This window comes from Myodes glareolus, chromosome 7 (assembly GCF_982192425.1).
Source record: "Myodes glareolus chromosome 7, mMyoGla1.1, whole genome shotgun sequence".
Taxonomy (NCBI): domain Eukaryota; kingdom Metazoa; phylum Chordata; class Mammalia; order Rodentia; family Cricetidae; genus Myodes; species Myodes glareolus.
This window is the reverse complement of record NC_142032.1, coordinates 62476447-62494795: the sequence shown is the minus strand read 5'-3', so window position 1 is coordinate 62494795 and position 18349 is coordinate 62476447. Positions and strand designations below refer to the sequence as shown.

The window sequence follows — 18349 nt, the reverse complement described above, 5'->3', positions numbered from 1 at the left end:
GGGGGGTTCCCATAGGTCAGAGCTAACCCACATTCTCTACTTAGCTATCTGGGGAAATGGACGGGGCTGGCACTGAACAAAGACTCAGAGCATTTACCATTTTTATTGTGGAGGGCCTACTTCTGTTACTAGTAGTCAGAGGCCAAAGATGCTACTAAATGTCCTACGTGTGTCACAGACACAAAATAGAGAACAATGCAGGCCTCTGTCGCTGTGCCGGGGTGTAGGAGCTTTACGTTAGCCTTGGCACCTCAACCCTGAGCGATGTGAAGCACAGGTAGGTAGAAGAATCAAGCTGGAAAGTACTGCCCTGTGGAAATGTAGGTGTGAACCATGGGAGATTGATGACAACGAGCATTACAGAGCTGAGCAGCAGTGGGAACTCAAAGGCTTTGTTACTGTAGACTGTAAGCATAAATCATAGAGAACAGCAGGGTACCTGAGGTAGGAGATCACAGTGGATGTTGGGGTAGAGGAAAGGCTAGAGTTGAGACCAGAGAGAAAGGAAGTTGGGCAGAATGCAAGTGTGAGCTGCTAGTAAGGCCTCCCGGGCCTTCCTCCCTAGTAGTCACCATGGAGTCCTGTGTGTTGCCTGCTGTGCTCCATGGGGGTTTCTGGCTTGGATGTCTCAGTTATGTTGCTGCCTTCTGGCATTGCCACAGGGCTGGTCCAATGGAGAGTGTGCAGACAGGGTAATCCTTGAAAAACATTGAACAGGCATATTTTCCGAAATCTGCAAGCACACATGCACGATGACCCCAAGGCCCAATGTTGAGTAAAGGTTCTTTAGCAGAAGATAGGTGATACCTTCCAGTTGGAGAATATTGGGCTGTAGGGCCAGTTCGTAGGCAAAGCTTACCGTGATACCCTGTAAGCAAGAGGCGAATCCTAGTGAACACTAGATGATTCTGATTAGTGTGGCGCCTGGGGATGGAGGCCAGTGAATGTAGATGCCATCGATGATGGAGAGTTCTGCAGCAATTAGGATGTGGTGCTGAGGTGGGAGGTGGCATTGGTCCCATAGGATACAGTAGAGGATCAGAAAGAATACCTACAAGAGGTGGGAGCTACTCGGCTCAGTGGATGTGTAAGAGGGTGCTCGTGTCCTTACCTCTGAGCTTACAGGTGCTTGCTCCTTTCTTTTGAGGTTTCTGGGAACAAGGGGAGATGGTCTCCTGGTTCAGCATCCTGGTTGAATGTGTAGAAACAAGCATGGTTCTTGTTGCACAGACCCTGCAGTTGTAGCCTACAGTGAGGACACCTGCCAGTGGCTCCCATGGGGTTGATATAAAGCCAGAATGAGGCATGGGATGAGTATCTAAAAGGACTTTTAGGCTAGACTGCTGCTTAGTGGTAGAGCATTTATTTAATATGTGTGAAACCCTGGTTTCCATCCCCAGCACTATACATAAGCCAAAGTTATTCAGAGTAGTAATTTTCTTCATTGGAATAGTCCTGGGGGAGATTTAGAAGGTTTTCCTCTTGATTTTTGTTTTATTTGGGAATAAAAAGTTAGCTGAGCTAGGGACCACCGGCCCTTCTTTTCCTTTTCATCACAGCCACAGCTCCTGTCTCAGCCGTAAGGACTCTGGCGGGTTCTGGTTCTTCTGGGAATGCTCTCTCCTCCAACTAACTTGACCAACCTGTTTTGTTTTCCCACTGCTTGTTTGTTTGCCTTTTTTGGGGGTGGGGTTGAGACAGGATTCCTCTGTGTAACAGCTCTAGTTGTCCTAGAACTGGCCCTTGTAGACCAGGCTAGCCTTGAACTCACAGAGATCCACCTGCATCTGCCTCCCGAGTGCACCATTAAAGGCGTGCGCCACCACCACCTGGCTTTATTTGACTGTTTTTTGAGACAGGGTCTCAATATGTGGTCCTGTTTGGCTTGGAACTCACAGGGATCCTTCAGTCTCTGCCTCCTGAGTGTCAGGTCTACACCTGGCCTCTTTTCTACTTCTTAGCAAGGTCTGGTATGGTGAAGGGGAGCCCCCAGAGCGCCTGTCTTCAACAGATTAGAAAACAGTTGCCTTCTTGCTTAGTGTCTGCACTCACTTAAAACTTTTGGCCTTGGAGCGAGTGGAGAGAGGACAGCACTCCCTGACCCCCGAGGCTGCTTGCCTCAGGCCCTCTCAGGTACAGTGTGACTGGACGCCAGCAGCTGCATGTCAGGTGAGGAAGGGAGCACAACAGCTGACACACAGCTTACACATAGCTGCAGCAGATGCTGATGTGAGGTTGCGGGCTGCGCCAGGACACAAGCGTGCTTCCTCTTAAGATAATCTTAGCTTTGGGCATGGTGATATATCCTTGTAATCTTAGCATTCAGGAGATTGAGACAAGAAAATCTTAAGTTTGAGGTGAGTGTAGGATACATGACATGACATGACATGTCCCTGCATCAAACAGTGACAAAATCTAAAGCAAAAGAAAAAGAAACTGCATTTCTTCACCGGGACAAGACAACTTGAACCTGCTTCCTCAGAGTAGTGGGGCAGGATACATTGTGTAGAAACCACTCTTTTATTTCAGGCCTCCAATCTATTCTTGCTGTGATGAATTGGGTGCAGAGTGGGAAGAAGAGTCCTACGGTTCAGAGAGGAGTGTCATATACATGCCTGGCCTCTGTAGCCCATCTTGCATATTCAGTGTCTGGGAAGGGATGAGAGTTGAAGCCTTTGGAGGCCAGAGAGCAAACATGTAGGCTTTTACCTGTGGGCTGGATTCCTGCTTGATCTTTGTCCTTAAGAATGACCTGTGCAGGGCTGGCATGTTGAACTGTGCAGGCTTTCTTGACCCACTGGTCTCCTGGTGAACGTGATATGCTCTCTACACAGATCCATGCTCTGTTCTGATTGGCTTAACCTGTGGTACCTTGAGAGGCCACCATTCTCCTGAGTGACTGATGATGTCTGTTTTCCAGAGACACCATGGATAGTGTGAAGCAAAGTGCAGCCCTGTGCTTGTTGCGTCTATATAGGACATCACCTGACCTAGTTCCCATGGGAGACTGGACATCCCGAGTGGTACACCTCCTCAATGACCAGCACTTGGTAAGTGTCTGTGTTTCATTCCACTCTTAACTACTCAATAAGCTTTTCAGAAGAGCGTTGTAGAAGTGGCCCTTTGAGGCTTCTAGAAGGATGAAGGTGATGTACTGTCTCCTTTGCAGTCAGGCACACAGACTGCCAGCATCTCCCTGCAGCAAGACATTCTCCAGGGATTCCCTCTATGCAGGGCGATTCCCACTCAGCACCTATGTTCTTATAAGCTGCTTGTGTGGGGGCTGTGATGGGTGTGTTCCACCTCTTGGTTAAGCTTCAGTGTGCAAGTCTTACTAAACTACCCATTTTGTAGAAGAGGACTGGAGGTCTGTAATGGTGATTCTGACTGTGGGCCATGGCCTCTGTGCTTGGACTGCTGAGCAAGTGAGTCTAATGACCTGGAGTCAGGCAAGTGTGTTTGCTAGTTATCTCTACACCCCAGGAAAATCTGTTGTGAAAGTTAAAGATTGTTATATGAACATTCAGAGGACAGTACATGGGACTTGCAGTGGACATTTTATTCTGGAATGGCAGCCATTCACACTGTCCCTGTGTTGTGACTTCTTGTGCTTGTTGAGATATGAGTTGATCTTGCAGGGAGTGCAGAGAAGGCAGAGGGTCCTGGAGGTGAGCCATTAATGCTGATTTGTGAGTAGGTCCTGAGCACTGGTGCACATAGCTGAGCTCTTGCAGGTTTGACCACTTGGGGATCAGAAGGTGTTGCTGGAGGCCATCAGCTGTGTTAGAGAAATGGTAGTTCACCATCAGTAGGCTTTGTAAATTGTAAACAATGGGAATTTCCCAGTTTGTTTTTTTTTTAAGATTTATTTATTATGTATACAACATTCCTTCCATGTATGCTTGCACGCCAGAAGAGGGCACCAGATCTCACTATAGATGACTGTGAGCCACCATGTGGTTGCTGGGAATTGAACTCAGGACCTCTGGAAGAGCAGTCAGTGCTCTTAACCTCTGAGCCATCTCTCCAGCCCCCAGGTTTTTGTTTTTTGAGACAGGGTTTCTATGTACAGTCTTGGCTGTCTTGGAACTCTTTCAGACTGTCCTCAAACTCACAGAGATCCACCTGTCTCTGCCTCCTGGGTGCTAGGTGGTGCATGGATCCACCATCATGTAGGGATTTCCCAGTTTTACAGCTGAAGAAACCAAGGCTCAGAAAGATGAAGATTCTCATAGTCAAATTATAGTGTTCAGATTTCAACCAGGTTTTCAGAGGCTGTGAAAGCCAGGTGTCACAGAGATGTGCGGGTGAGCCAGCTGTGAGGAGCATTGAGCAGCATTTGCTCTAGTTCAGCAGCTTCTGTGGATAGTTTTGTCTGTAGAATTCTGGCAGAAGTTATTTCTTGCTTCCTACAGTCACATTGCCATGGCCATCAAGTCATTTCCAGGTAGAAAGGCTGGTTCTTTGGTGCCAGGACATCACATCTCTGGATACTGATTTTTTGACTCCAATTTCTTGGTTACTTTTGGTTTTTCACATGCATATTATTTTCCTAGCATCTTGGCTAGTGGTAGGAACTCAGTTCAGAGTCAAAAAGGATGGGGCATTATATCCATATGCTCTGCCTTCCTCAGCTGCTGCATGACATGTTGTCCTTTCAGCTCCTCCAAACCCATGTTCAGCTTTGCCACTGGAGAAGGCCTGAGGCACTGCTTTCCTAGCCTCAAGCCCAGGGACTCTGGTTAAGATGTCAGATGCCTGCTTATAGTGAGCTTGGTGGCCTCTTTTGAAAACAGTGTATAATCTCGAGGCCAAGGATCTGCAGGTGAGATCAGGAATACACAAAGGCCACAGAAGAGGATCTACTGGTGGAAAGGCAGGGATCAGCCCTGATGATCCATAAGGGTAGTGAGGTGGAACCTGCCATCTGGGGAAGAGATTTGGAGAGGAAGCAAAAGGCCAGGGTTGCTCTATATTCACCTGAGGCCAGGAGATATTCGAGGGCCGTGTGTTACCATAAAGCAGTGTGCTTGTTGTTAGCTTCCTGTGAGACCACACAAGCTCAAACCATGGCCTGGAGAGAGACTGAGTTGGTGGCTAATACTCAGGTGTTTGCACTTAGCTTGAGTAGCTACATTTCATGTGGATTTGGCCTATTCCAAATGCTGGGATCCCATAAGTGCCTGACTCCTGACAAAATTTACTTTTGTTTTTGAACCAATGTCTTGCTATATAGCTTGGGCTGGCCTTGAAGTAACATTTCTTCCTCTTCCTCTGAAGTACTTTGATTACAGGTGTACTATACTGCCTGGCTAGGAATTTCTTAACCAGAATCTTTCAAGAGATAATGTGCTGGACACAGTTGTTTGTTTTCCTGGTACAGTGGTAGACTTAAGACCTTATGGGTAACTGCCATGATGCACTGGGGTTTCAGCTGCTCCAATCTGAGCCCAGGTAGGGTGTAGGGGTCTCTGCAAGGGAGCCCTGGGTCTGGGACCCATCCAAGTTCAGACACAACAGGATTATGAAAATTCAAATGAATTGGAAGGTTCTGTCTCCCACTATAGTGGGCACAGTGATTTAAATTAAAAGCAACTAGAGTAGATGGGGACAGAATAAGGCTTACACACTTTCCAACTCCAACCCTGTTTCACCTGCAAGTATCTTGACCAAGCTGGACTAGATTTCCAGTTTCCAGAGAGAAGGTGGAAACAGAAGAAGCCAGTATTCCCTGTCTCAGTTTTGCAAACCTCATGGGTTGGTTAGGGCAGGCCTGGAACTTTGCGTACTATAGATTGCATTTTATATATCCTGTCACCTGTGGTTCCTGTGGGCCTCCTGATTGGAGTCTTTGTCTTTCAGGGTGTAGTGACTGCTGCAACTAGCCTCATCACCACACTGGCCCAGAAGAATCCCGAGGAGTTCAAGACTTCTGTCTCTTTAGCTGTCTCTCGACTGAGCAGAGTAAGTCTGTGGTGGGGACAGACAGCAGAGTGGTTTTGATCTTTGCTTGACTGAAGTAATTTTTACATTTTATAATGCAGGATATTTGGCCCACTTTGTAAATTTCAGAGTGAAAATTACCTCTTCCAGTCCTTGACGTTTCTTTCTCTGTTGGTTGAGAAGTACCCTGCCCTATCCAGTGTGCATGTTGACATTTCTTTCTCTGTTGGTTGAGAAGTACCCTGCTCTATCCAGTGTGCATGTTGAGGGGCAGCTGCCAGTGTGAAGCATTCTCCTGTCTCCTTTCCTAAAGGGGAGAGCCCATTAGCTGGTGTACTTCCTACCCACCTTCTCTGTAGCTAGGACTGGCTGTGACTTTGTGTCTCAGATTTTGTCAGTGGGTCTGTGACTTGTTTATTTTACATGTGTCTGTCTGGAAGTCTTGGGTGTAAACCCCTCACTTAAGTTTGGAGTAGCTATTGTTACTTTTCTGATCCTGCAGAGAAGTGACAGTTCAGTGGACTGCAGTGTAGTCATCCCTGGTCTCTCAAGCCTTTTGTTACTTTCTGCTTGGAGACAATCATTAGTCGCTGACCGTGAGCAGCCCAGTTCCATGACATTGCCCAGGCTGTGGGGTGTTCAGTAGCTTCTGCAGTACTTGCTGTGCCATCTTCAGCAATGTGGCTGGCTCCTCTGCTTTGGTACTGCCTGAGGTTGCTCACATTGGCCTCTTGGACTTGTATTTTGTTGTGATAGGGCCTGTTAGTCATTGAGGCTGGGAATCATTCATGTGGATTTTGTTGGCACTGTTGACTGCATTGGATTGGAACATACAACTTGCCACCACTTAGCCTTTGTTATTCTTCAAAGGTAGTGGGTGTATATGACCTTCCCTGATCTGTGTGTAGAAGTTGGTGTGACATGTTATTTGGATGTCTTGTTGCTTGGAGACAGGCTCTTATTGTGTAGTCCAGACTGGCCTTGAACTGACAATCCTTTCTCTGTGGCCAGATACATTACCATGTTTTGCAGAGTCCTCTGGTTAGAGACTTTAAGTTTCTGAACCTCCTCTAATTAACATAGTAAATCCTGCTTGTGAAGTCATCTGCTGTGAGGCCACACCTAGGTGGTACAGATGTGAGGAACCCAATATCATGGACCATATTGGAGAACCTTCTACTCTGAGAGTTCTACTTCCTGCTCTGCCTACACTGCTCTCTGGAGCTTTCCCAGTCAGTCTGTGGTCTCACAAATCATCTGTGTACCTGGTCCCTACCCCCAAGTCCTGTGGTGTCACTTGTCTTTGCAAACAAGGTGTCTCTGTAACCTTTGTAGCTTTTTAAAAATTTTTATGATACAATACAAAGTTTAAAAGGTTGTCTTTTTTTTAACCTTTTTAAAACTTTTTTTAAAAGTTATTGTAGTATTTCCTTTTAGAATTCACCCAAGATAAAAAACAAAACAGACAATGGCCCTGGAAGTAAAGCATAATTTTAGTTTGCAGCACAGCCATCCTCCTCTTGGAAATTTTGCTCTTGGTCTCATCAGTAAGTGGAAGAGAAAGATTGCCCTTTTGAAGTTCTGAGGGGAGGGTGGGTGTCCATGTTAGTATGCCGGATAGGAAGGGTATTTGTTCCTTCAGAGTGGAATGCTGTTTCAGTTGCCATGGCATCCACCTGCTACTGGCCTTAGTTTCAGGTTTTGAGGAAGCTGTCCCAGGACCTTGTTGCCACAGCCATTCCATCATCAGTCACCCCGCCAACGCCTTATATTAGACTGACAGCTCTGTTTTATGTTTAAATGCTCTTCTCAGTGATTACCTAATATTCTTTCTTACTTACTTTATTTATTTATTTATATGTTCAGGGGTTGAATCTAGTACCTTGTGTATGCTAGGTAAACACTCCTCCGCTGAACTGTATCACCAATCTTGAATTTGTATTTTAACTATCATATAACATTATTTATGCAACTGCTTAAAATTTTTTGGGGGTGGGGGCAGGCTTGGTAGCACCTGCCTTTAATCCCAGCACTTGGGAAGCAGAGGCAGGTAGATCTCTGTGAGTTCAAGGCCAGCTAGGGCTACATAGTGAGACTCTGTCTCAAAAAATGGATATAGTGTGGTGGCATACATATAAAATCTTATAGTTCATTGGTGTTAAGAAGATCCATAAACTGTGTCTACTGCTATAATTTTTTTAAAATTTGTTTATCTTTTTAAAAAATGATCTTTTCTTGTTTTACATACCAATCCTATTTCCCACTCCCTCCCCTCTCCCCCTACCTTCTTTCTCTCTACCCCACCCGCCATCCACTTCTCAGAGGGAGTAAGCTTTCCATGGGAAGTCAACAAAGTCTAGCACATTGCTTTGAGGCAGCACCAAGGGACCCCCCCCCCCCCCATATTTAGGATGAGAATGGACTCCACAAAGCTAGTCCAAGCAGTAGGGATAAATCCTGGTCCCAGTGGCCTCACAGACTGCCCCAGCCACCATACAACTAACACCCACATTCAGAAGGTTTAGTTTGATCCAGTGCTGGTTGTCATGTGTCGTACACCCACCCACCTCCAGTTGGAGTCAGTGAGCGCCCATTAGCTCAGGTAAACTGTTTCAGTGGGTGTCTCCATCATGATCTTGACCCCTTTGCTTGTATTATTGCTCCTCCCTCTCTTCAACTAACTTTGAGAGCTCAGTTCAGTGCTTTGCTGTGGATCTCTGCATCTGCTTCCATCAGTTACTGGATGAAGTTTCTATGTTGACAGTTAAGATAGTCATCAGTCTGTTTATAATGGCAAGGCCAGTTCAGGCACCTTCTCCACTGTTGCTTAGGGTCTTAGCTGGGGTCATTCTTGTGGATTCCTGGGAATTTTCCTAGTATCAGGTTTCTTGCTAGCCCCATAATGAGTCCCTCAGTCAAGATATCTTTCCTTGCTCTCCCTCTTTGTCCTTCCCTATCTCAGCCTTCCCGCATGGTCTTCTCCCTCTTCCACTTCTCCTCCCCTTCTGTTCTCTCTTTTCCTCCCACCCCCATGCTCCCGATTTTCACAGGAGATCTTGTTTATTTCTCCTTCCCAGGGGGATCTATATATGTTTCTCTTAGGTTTTCCTTGTTACCTAGGGTCATAGATGATAGGTTTTACATCTAATATACACTTATGAGTGAGTACATACCATGTTCATCTTTCTGGGTCTGGGTTACCTCACTCAGAATGGTTTTTTCTCGTTCCATCCATTTGGCTCCAAATTTCAAGATGTCATTGTTTTTTACTGCTGAGTAGTACTTTATTGTGTAAATACACCACATTTTATTTTATCCATTCTTCAGTTGAGGGTTTGTTTCCAGGTTCTGGCTATTTCAAATAATGTTGCTATGAACAACATAGTTGAGCAAATCTCCTTGTAGTATAACTTTGTTTTTTAATTTGTATTTATTATTTGTGCACACATGTATGCATGTATGTCATGGCATGCACACGGAGATCAGAGGTCAACTTAGGGTGTCAGTTCTCTCCTTCTATGTGAGCCCCAGGGATCAAACTCAGGTTATTAGTCTTAATGTAAGCACCTGTACCCCGTGAGCCCTCTCACTGGCCCTCTATTTCTCTTTTCACCTGTAAACTTGAAACTTTTGATACCCCACCTGTCCCTTGTAGTCTCTGGCACCTTCTACATGACTATCTTTGGCTTTGACAACACTATCTTACACAAGTAGAATCACATAATATTGTTTCATTAAACATACTGTCCTTAGGTTCTACCTGTGTTGCTAGACTTGTCAGTATTTTCTTCCTTCCTAGGCTTGAATAATCTTTACTTCTTAAGATTTGTGTGTGTGTGTGTGTGTGTGTGTGTGTGTGTGTGTGTGTGTACTTACATATGCACAGTGCTCACACAGGTGAGAGAGAGAGAGATGGATCCCTAGGATCTGGAGTTATAGGTGGTTGTGAGCCATCCAATATGGGTCTTGGGAACTGAACTAAGGTCCTCTGGAATAGCAGTATGTTCTCTTAACCACTAAACCATCTCTTCAGCTCTGAGGGATGAATAATATTCTGTCTCATGTATTTTGCTAACTTCTTGGGCTATTTGGATGCTGAACTACTTCCATATTTTGGCTTCTGTGGATTGAGCTGTTATAAATGTGACTGTGCAAATGTCTCCTACATACTGCTTTTTTGGGGGGAGTGGAATTGCTGGATTATATGCTAATTTTATTTTTTAAAGAACTGTTATACTGTTTGCACAGTACCTACACCATTTTATATCCCATCAATGGCACACAAGGGTCTAATTTCTCCACATCCTCACCAATGTGTGTCTTTTAGTGTGTTATATATATATGCACATAATGATTCATGTGGAGGTCAGAGGACAACTTTTAGGAATTGGTTCTCCCATTTTTTTAAAGGGTTTGTTTTTAATTTTGTGTAGGCATATCTGTTTGCATGTGGGTATGTACATGTGAGAGCAGAGACATCAGATTCCCCATGGAGATAGAGTTACAGGTACTTATGAGCTGCTTAATGTGGCTACTGGGAATTAAACTTGGGGCTTCTAGAAGAAACACTGAGCCATCTCTTTAGCTCTCTTCTTCCATCTTTAATGGGTTCCAGGGATTGATCTCAGGTTGTCAGGCTTGTGAGGCAAGTTCTTTTGCCCACTGAGCCATTTGGATCACCCTCCTCACCCCCCACCCCTAAGTACTGGGATTGTAGATATGTACCTACCACCTTGCTATTATGCTGGCATGTTTTATTTTTTATTCTTGCTTTTCCTCACAGGTATGGCGGTGTATCCTGTGATTTGCATTTTCCTAATGATGAAGTTGTATAACATGAGGGCCTGCTTGCTGGGGTTTTTGTCCTGCCCAGTTCCCAGTCGGTAAATCCTAAAGAAAATCACACAGAGGTCTACATAAGCTATAAACTGATTGGCCCATTAGCTCAGGTTTCTTATTAGCTCTTGTAGCTTATATTAACCCATTATTCTTATCTATGTTAGCCTCGTGGCTCAGTACCTTTTTCAGCTGGGCAGATCACATCCTGTTTCTTCGGGAAACTGGACAGGACAGAAACCCCGACAAGCAAACCCATGTTACAAGGTTGGGCATCTTTTCATTGCTTATTGGCCGTGTGCTTCTCTCATCTGCAGAAGTGGCAAGTCTCAGGCTTTTTGTTCCTTTTTCCCCCCTGGAAGGAAGTGTTGGGATTGGACCTAGGACCTGAATCTGTGCGGTTTTTCTATCACTGAGCTGTGTCTCTAGCCCACTTTCTGTTGTAACTTATGGACCATATCTGAGTTGTGTTCCATTGACTATACTAATTCCTCTGAAAGTAGTCATTTTCTTTTTCGTGATCTTCTATTGTGTTTTCCTATTTTGTTGTGCGATGTTTTTTACTCTTTGAACTCTTTTGGGGGGCTCACCACCCAGCTCCCAAATAAAGCACATATTTTAGTCTTAGTTATGAATGCCCAGCCTTAGCCTGGCTTGTTTCTTGCCAGCTTTTCTTAACCAAATTTATCCCGACTAACTTTGCCTCTGGGCTTTTATCTTTTTCTATTTCTGTATACCTTTCTTTACTTTTTTCTCCATGGCTTGCTGTGTAGCTGGGTGGCCCCTGATGTCCTCCTCTCTTTTTTTTCTTGCTGTGCCTCCTTTTCCTTGTTGCTCCTTCTATTTATCCTCTCTGCCTGCCAGCCCTGCCTATCCTTGCTTCTGCCTCTTTATTGGCCCTTCGTCTCTTTATTAGGACCATTAGGTGTTTTAGACAGGCACAGTAACACAGCTTCACAGAGTCAAACAAATGCAGCATAAACAAAAACCACACACCTGAAAATATTCCCCAACACTATTTTGTTCTTGTTTGCATCATTGTTTTATTTCTTCCTAAATGCCCAAGAGTTATTCTTGCCTTTCTGTTGTAATTGAATACAATTAAAGCTTCAGATTTCTCTCTGAGCATTCTGTAGCTGGAAGGTACATGTTGGAAGACAAATCGTGTTTGACCTGTTTCTGCATTTCCCAGAGGTAGTTTGGGGCTTGTTTTTGCCTGGCTTGGTTGTTTGCTGTTGATTTCTTGCCCTGTTTAGTCCTTTCCTGACTCTCCAGGCTAGTATCATCAGGATGAGCTTTCTAGAATGTGCTCACATGGCTCAAGGGTCACACAGGTGCACTTTTAGGGAGGGAGCAATTCTGGGTCCCTAGAATGAGACGTAACAGCCTGGCAGTGGTGGGGCATGCCTTTAATCCCAGCAATTGGGAGCAGAGGTGGGTGGGCCTCTGTGAGTTCAAGGCCAGCCTGGTCTACAGGACATCCAAGTTCCAGGACATCCAAGGCTGTTGCACAGAGAAACCCTATCTGAAAAACATTGCGAACAATAAAAAGAAGTAGACAAGACAAGACAAGAGGTTGTCACAGCTAGGCCAGGGGCCATATTGCTTTATGAGGTGGAGATTATAAGTAGAGCAAGTGCTGCCTGGCTCTGCAAATTTACAACCTGGCTCAGGCTGGGGGCCATGGGGTGGGGTGAGAACATTAGCTCTTTGGGTTGTCCCTTCTGAGTGAGCCTGAGGCACTTTTAGAGTTTTGTTCATTTTCTATCCTACAAAAGACAGATTTCCTTCTTCAGGTGTCAGTGTTTAGTAATAAGGGATGGTTTCTGCTTGGCTGTTGCTTGGAAGCAGCCTTGGTTGTCTGTATCTCGGGGCACCATAGCCCTTGTGGAGAGAGCATTTGGAGCTGTTCTCTAGAAGGGGTACACCATTCCATTCAATGTGAACTGATTTGGCCATGCCAGCTTGTCTTCAAGGGGAGATAGGAAACAGTATTGAAAATAGCTAACACTGTAAACTTCTCAGAAAGCATGGGCCAAGGAACTAGTGTGGCTCTTCTAAGGGTCCCACAGAGGCTTCTGAGGACAGTGCCTTTTATCCACTCACCTGTTTTACAGATTGTGACGTCGGCATCAACAGATCTTCAGGATTATACTTACTACTTTGTCCCAGCTCCTTGGCTGTCAGTCAAACTTCTGAGACTGCTGCAGTGTTATCCACCCCCAGGTAATGTTCCCTGCAGTCCGTCTAGGTGTTTTTTTTTAATAGCACTGACCCCGCCAAATAGCGTTCTCCATACCCCTTCCTTGGTGCTCCCTGCAGCTCCTACTCCATGACAATTCACTCCAGATTCTTCATGAGGGAAAATTTAATTCTTCAGTTGATCAAAATCTTGTTTACTAGATCACCCATCCCCCATTCAGGGTTTCTCTGTATAACAGCCCTAGCTGTAGACCAGGCTGGCCTTGAACTCAAACAGATCTGCCTGCCTCTGCTTCCCGAGTGATGTGATTAAAGGTGTGCACCACCACTGTCCAGCCAAAAATCTTGTGTATTAGATTTGAAAGTTTATTAGAAGGTGCTTCAGAGTGAGGTCAAGTTAGTGAAGTGTTGGCATGGCAGACACAAAGACTTGAGTTCAATCTAAAGCACCAACTGAAAAGCCAGCCTTAGTGGTACATACTTGTAATCCTAGTAACAGGGAGGCAGAGACAGGAGGATCTAGTGTAAGCTACTGGCAAGACTCATGTCCCAGTGAGAGTCCCTATCTCAAAAATGTGATGTGGTGGAACCTGAGGCTGACCCCTCCCACATGTGCATGTATCCACATACAACTACTTGAGTACCACGCATAAAATTTATTGAGAGCCTTGGTTCTGCTGTTCTCTTTCTCCTCCTCTTCTTTCTTGTAATAGGTTTTTGTTTGTTTGTTGTTTGTTTTGGTTTTGGTTTTTTGAGACAGGGTTTCTCTGTAACAGCTCTGGCTGTCCTGGAACTTACTGTGTAGACCAGGCTGGCTCAAACTCACAGAGATCTGCTTGCATCTGCCTCCCTAGTCCTGGGATTAAAAGTGTACACCACCACCCAGCTGCAATAGGTTTTTATTGCACAGCCCAGACTGTCCTGGGATTCACTGTAGTAATCTTCCTACTTCAGCCTCCTACCGTTGTGACTCGAATTTGCTTTGCTCTCTATAGGTTTTTGTTTTACTAGTTTTTACATTTACTTTGTGTGTATGTGTCTGTATTGGGAGTGCATGTACTACAACATGTATGCGGAGGTCAGAGGGCAGTTTGTGGGGAGCTGGTTCTCTCTTTCCACATATGGGTTCTGAGGATTGAACTTAATTAGGTTTAATGACAAATACCTTTACTCACTGAGCCATCTCAATGGCCCTAGCTTTGTTCTTACTGAGATAGGGTCTTCTGTAACTCATTCTGGTTTTAAACTTACTATGTAGTCTTAAACTCCTAATCCTCCTGCCTTTGCCTTCTAAGTACTATGAAACAGGTATGTACCACCATGGCTGGCTTTAGTTTTTGCACAATTTTTACTTCTGCTTTGAACCAAATTTAAAAATTTCTTTCTATTTATGTTTCTATATATTTTGTCTATTTTTGTGGGTAATAATAAAAACTAGTCTCCTTGCCTCTGAAGCTTCTTAGCTGTTTCGCCCATAATCCTTAGATTTTATGACTAACATACTCTTGTCTCAGTGGAAGTACTTTCTGCCATGTGAATCAGAAGTAGATGTGGCTACCACAGCTGCTCTATCCCCACCTTATGTTTATGACACTGGAACAGGGAGCTGTCCCATGGCAATTTACAAATGCTCCCTGTCATATCTGCAACTGGGAGTAACCATCAAAGGCACCCACAGGACAGTGTCAGAGGCCTCTTGCTAAGGTGTAGGGTTGGGCTGGTGGGATGAATGCCTAGGAGCCCCGCCGACAGTTGTGTCTTGCCCAGAAGACCCTGCGGTGCGTGGCCGTCTGACTGAGTGCTTGGAGACCATCCTGAACAAAGCTCAGGAGCCACCCAAGTCTAAGAAGGTCCAACACTCAAATGCCAAGAATGCTGTGCTGTTTGAGGCCATCAGCCTGATCATCCACCATGACAGGTGAGCCACTGTCAACAACACATCACTCTCAGAGATAGCAGACGGAGGTTGGCACTTGGTGTCTATTGTTTGTGCAGATGGTGACAGGTAACTCCTCACACTCCTCCAGCTCACGTGCCCCCTCTCGCCCCAGCACGTCCCTTTTAGATACTTTGGCTGTGGCAGCGTCCCTAGAACTGCTGTGTCTCTGTCACCAAGAGGCTTCTCTGAAAGGAAGGGACACTCCGGTATTCTGGGGTCTCCTGGGACAATGATAGTGATGATTCCCAGCTCCTGTAGAGGGCCATGGATGGGTCACAGGCTGTGACTGTCTTATACAGCATTATACAACACAGGCTTGCTTCTGTTTTTTTTGTTTTTTTTTTGTTTTTTTTTTTGCTCAATCCTGGTGACATGCTCTTGCTCTTGTGTATGCCTGTGGCTATGTGCTCTGGATCTCTGCCAGAGGCATGAGACTCAGGGGCACAGCTGTTTTTGCTACATTATTTAGATAAATATTACTGTGACAGAAACAGTCTGTCAGACTGGAGCAAGGCTGAGAACGAACTGTTAAAAACAAATCTTGCAATGTGAGGAAAGTCTTATTTGTCCTTAACAAACTTATATAAGGAGGAATTGTGATGGTTTATCCTGAGTTCCCCATTAGCCTTCACCACTCACCCTAGCCTGGTTCAGTTTCCTGCACAGCCCTGCTCCAGGCTGGCTGCTGTCCTAGTCACTTTTCTGTACACAACTTGAAGAAAGTGAAGCCCTTGGTCTTCCAGAGCTTTCTAGAGTCCACTCTGGAGTAGAGGAGATCCTGCAGACTCACTGGGAAGTCACCCCACTTCATTGCAGCTCTTCCTCAATTGTAGCCCTTTTTACAATAATCCTTCATTATGTTCCTTCCTTACAGCACCCTTTCTTCTCTCTTGCTTCTCACTGCACTTCTCTACTCCCTCCTTATGGTGCCCCCTCCTCACTGCATCTCCTCTACTGTGTCCTCTTATAGCTCCCAGCCCTCCCTGCCTGTATTCCCCTCTCACCATGTCCCTTGTTCCTTGCAGTGAGCCTAACTTGCTTGTCCGTGCCTGCAACCAGCTGGGCCAATTCCTGCAGCACCGTGAGACAAACCTGCGCTACCTGGCTCTGGAGAGCATGTGCACATTGGCCAGCTCGGAGTTCTCTCACGAAGCTGTAAAGACCCACATTGAGACTGTCATCAATGCCTTGAAGGTGTGTGCTCCTTGTTGGTCATGTGCGGATGCCAGAAAATTGAGAGGTGTCTCCTGTAGGCATAGATGAGTTCCTTCAAGCTGTTTGGTTTGGATCCCAGGGTGTTTACCTGGCTCCTGTCACTTGCAGACAAATGGGGTGGATGCAGCAATTGGGTGAGAAATCTGTCTGCGTGGCTCACACTATACACTGTACCTGCTTGTTAGGCTAGTTCATTAGAGAACTGTGGATTCAGATTCTTCATCTTGGTGAGTCTTCAACTGTAGGGGAGCAGGTCTGGCCCTGATCTGTGTTTTGTGTAACCCAATAGGCATTTGGTGCCTGTCTTGAACTTGAAATTGTTGTTCTTCCTAGTTCTGATTGATGTCTTTTCTCATCATTCATTTGGTCATAAAGTCAGCTCTCATCTCAAGCTGCGCTAACTCTTGTTAGGTTCATCTGTCCTGCCCTGGGTCATCCTGCAACTGTTCTTAACCACTGCAGGGGGCTACAGATACCTGCATCATGCTTCTCAAGCATTGTGTGCAGTAGGGTTTCTTTCCTATGCCACCTGGAGAGGGGCCTAAGAACCTGCCTCGGAACCAGCTCCCAGGCAACATGGAAGGTGCTGGTCTGTGCCCACACAATGGAGAGGCCTTAGTGGTCAACTGCTCATTAGGCCTGAGTGTAGTCTTAGAAGAGCTGGTCAGGGAGGAGTTTGAGGACTAAGTATGAGGGGACTGGCAGTGAGTTGTTTGTGGGTTCCAAGTGGCCTAAATTGTTGAGTCCCATGTATTGATAGTAAGGGGCCCATTAAGGGACTTTTAGATAGGGGAGCACCCAGCCTGATGGGGACAGTGCTATAGGGTGCCACAAGACAGCTCCTGTGGGATAAATAGATGCTACCTTATGGACTCTCATATAGCAGTGGGTAGGCACTCTCCCCCAACCTGTGCTTTGCAGGAGTGGCTCTGACTCTGCCTTATTTCCCAGACGGAACGAGACGTGAGTGTACGGCAACGGGCAGTGGACCTGCTCTATGCCATGTGTGATCGCAGCAACGCCCAGCAGATTGTGGCTGAGATGCTGAGCTACCTAGAGACGGCTGACTATTCCATCCGAGAGGAAATTGTGAGTCCTGCAGCCTGAGGGCTGTCCAAGCTGTCCCTACTGTGGACGTGAGCTCCAGTGGATAATTTTTGGATGATTTTCAGTGCCTGGCAGGCTTACATGAGTGTCTGTGAGACGCTACATAAAAGATTCCTTGGCATCAGCTTCCTGTCTCTCTGACCTTCCAAGGTGGATGTCTGTTAGTGCAGGATGTAGTCATCTGTGCCAAGCAAATGTGAGCTGATTTCATGATGGAAAAATTCTCCAAAGCGGTTAAGAAAAATAAAATTATGAAATCCACAGGTAAATGGATGGAGCTAGAAAGAAAATCATTATTCATTCATCAGTTGATGGGCATCTTGATTGTTTCCAATTCCTGACTGTTATGAATAGAGCAGCAATGACCATGGATGAGTAAGTGTCTCTAGGAGTAGGATATAGAATCCTTTGGGTATATACCCAAGAATGGTGTAGCTGGATCTTTTTGGTTTTTTTTTTTTTTTTTTTTTTTGAGACATCCCTGGCTATCTTGAAATTCTATGTAAACCAGACTGCCCTTGAACTCACAGAGATCTGCCTATGTGCCCTACGAGTTCTAGGATTAAAGGTTTGCACCACCACGCCTGGTTTTATAGCTGGATCTTGAGGTAGATTTATTCCTAGTTTCCTGAGGTTCTGAGGAACTGCCACACTGATTTCCTTAGTAGCAGTATAAGTTTACACTCCCACCAGCAATGAACAAGTACTCCCTTTTTCTGAATCCTTGCCAGCATGCACTGTTATTTGTTTTATTGATCTTGGATGTTCTGACTTGGTTAAGGTGAAATCCCAAAGTAATTTTAATTTGCATTTCCTGGATAGCTAAAGATATTGAACATGTCTTCAAGTATTTCTTAGCCATTTATATTTCATCTTTTGTGAACTGTCTGTTTAGTTCTGTATCCCATCTTTAAGTTGAGTAGTTTTTTTTAATGTTTATTTTTTGTTTTTCATGTATTTTAGGTGCACTCTATCAGCTGTGTTATTGGTAAAGACCTTTTCTATTCTGTAGACTGTGCTTTGCTGGAATGGAGGTATCCTTGCCATACAGAAGCTTTTAAGCTTCATGAGGCCCCGTTTATTCTTGGTTTTATTTTTTTCTTGGTT

General features: G+C 45.3%; 1 protein-coding gene across 2 annotated transcripts in view; it reads left to right on the top strand.

The window, feature by feature from the left end:
* Ap2a2 (adaptor related protein complex 2 subunit alpha 2) overlaps positions 1 to 18349 on the top strand; it is a 68924-nt gene that overhangs the window by 34245 nt on the left and 16330 nt on the right. Inside the window, exons 5-10 of one of the 2 annotated variants that reach the window (XM_087908277.1) lie at positions 2921 to 3050; positions 5863 to 5964; positions 12897 to 13005; positions 14749 to 14899; positions 15946 to 16114; positions 17087 to 17224. In XM_087908277.1, coding sequence (XP_087764403.1) covers positions 2921 to 3050; positions 5863 to 5964; positions 12897 to 13005; positions 14749 to 14899; positions 15946 to 16114; positions 17087 to 17224 — 799 coding nt within the window. The remainder of the gene's footprint in view (positions 1 to 2920; positions 3051 to 5862; positions 5965 to 12896; positions 13006 to 14748; positions 14900 to 15945; positions 16115 to 17086; positions 17225 to 18349) is intronic. The other variant, XM_087908278.1, reaches the window with a different exon arrangement.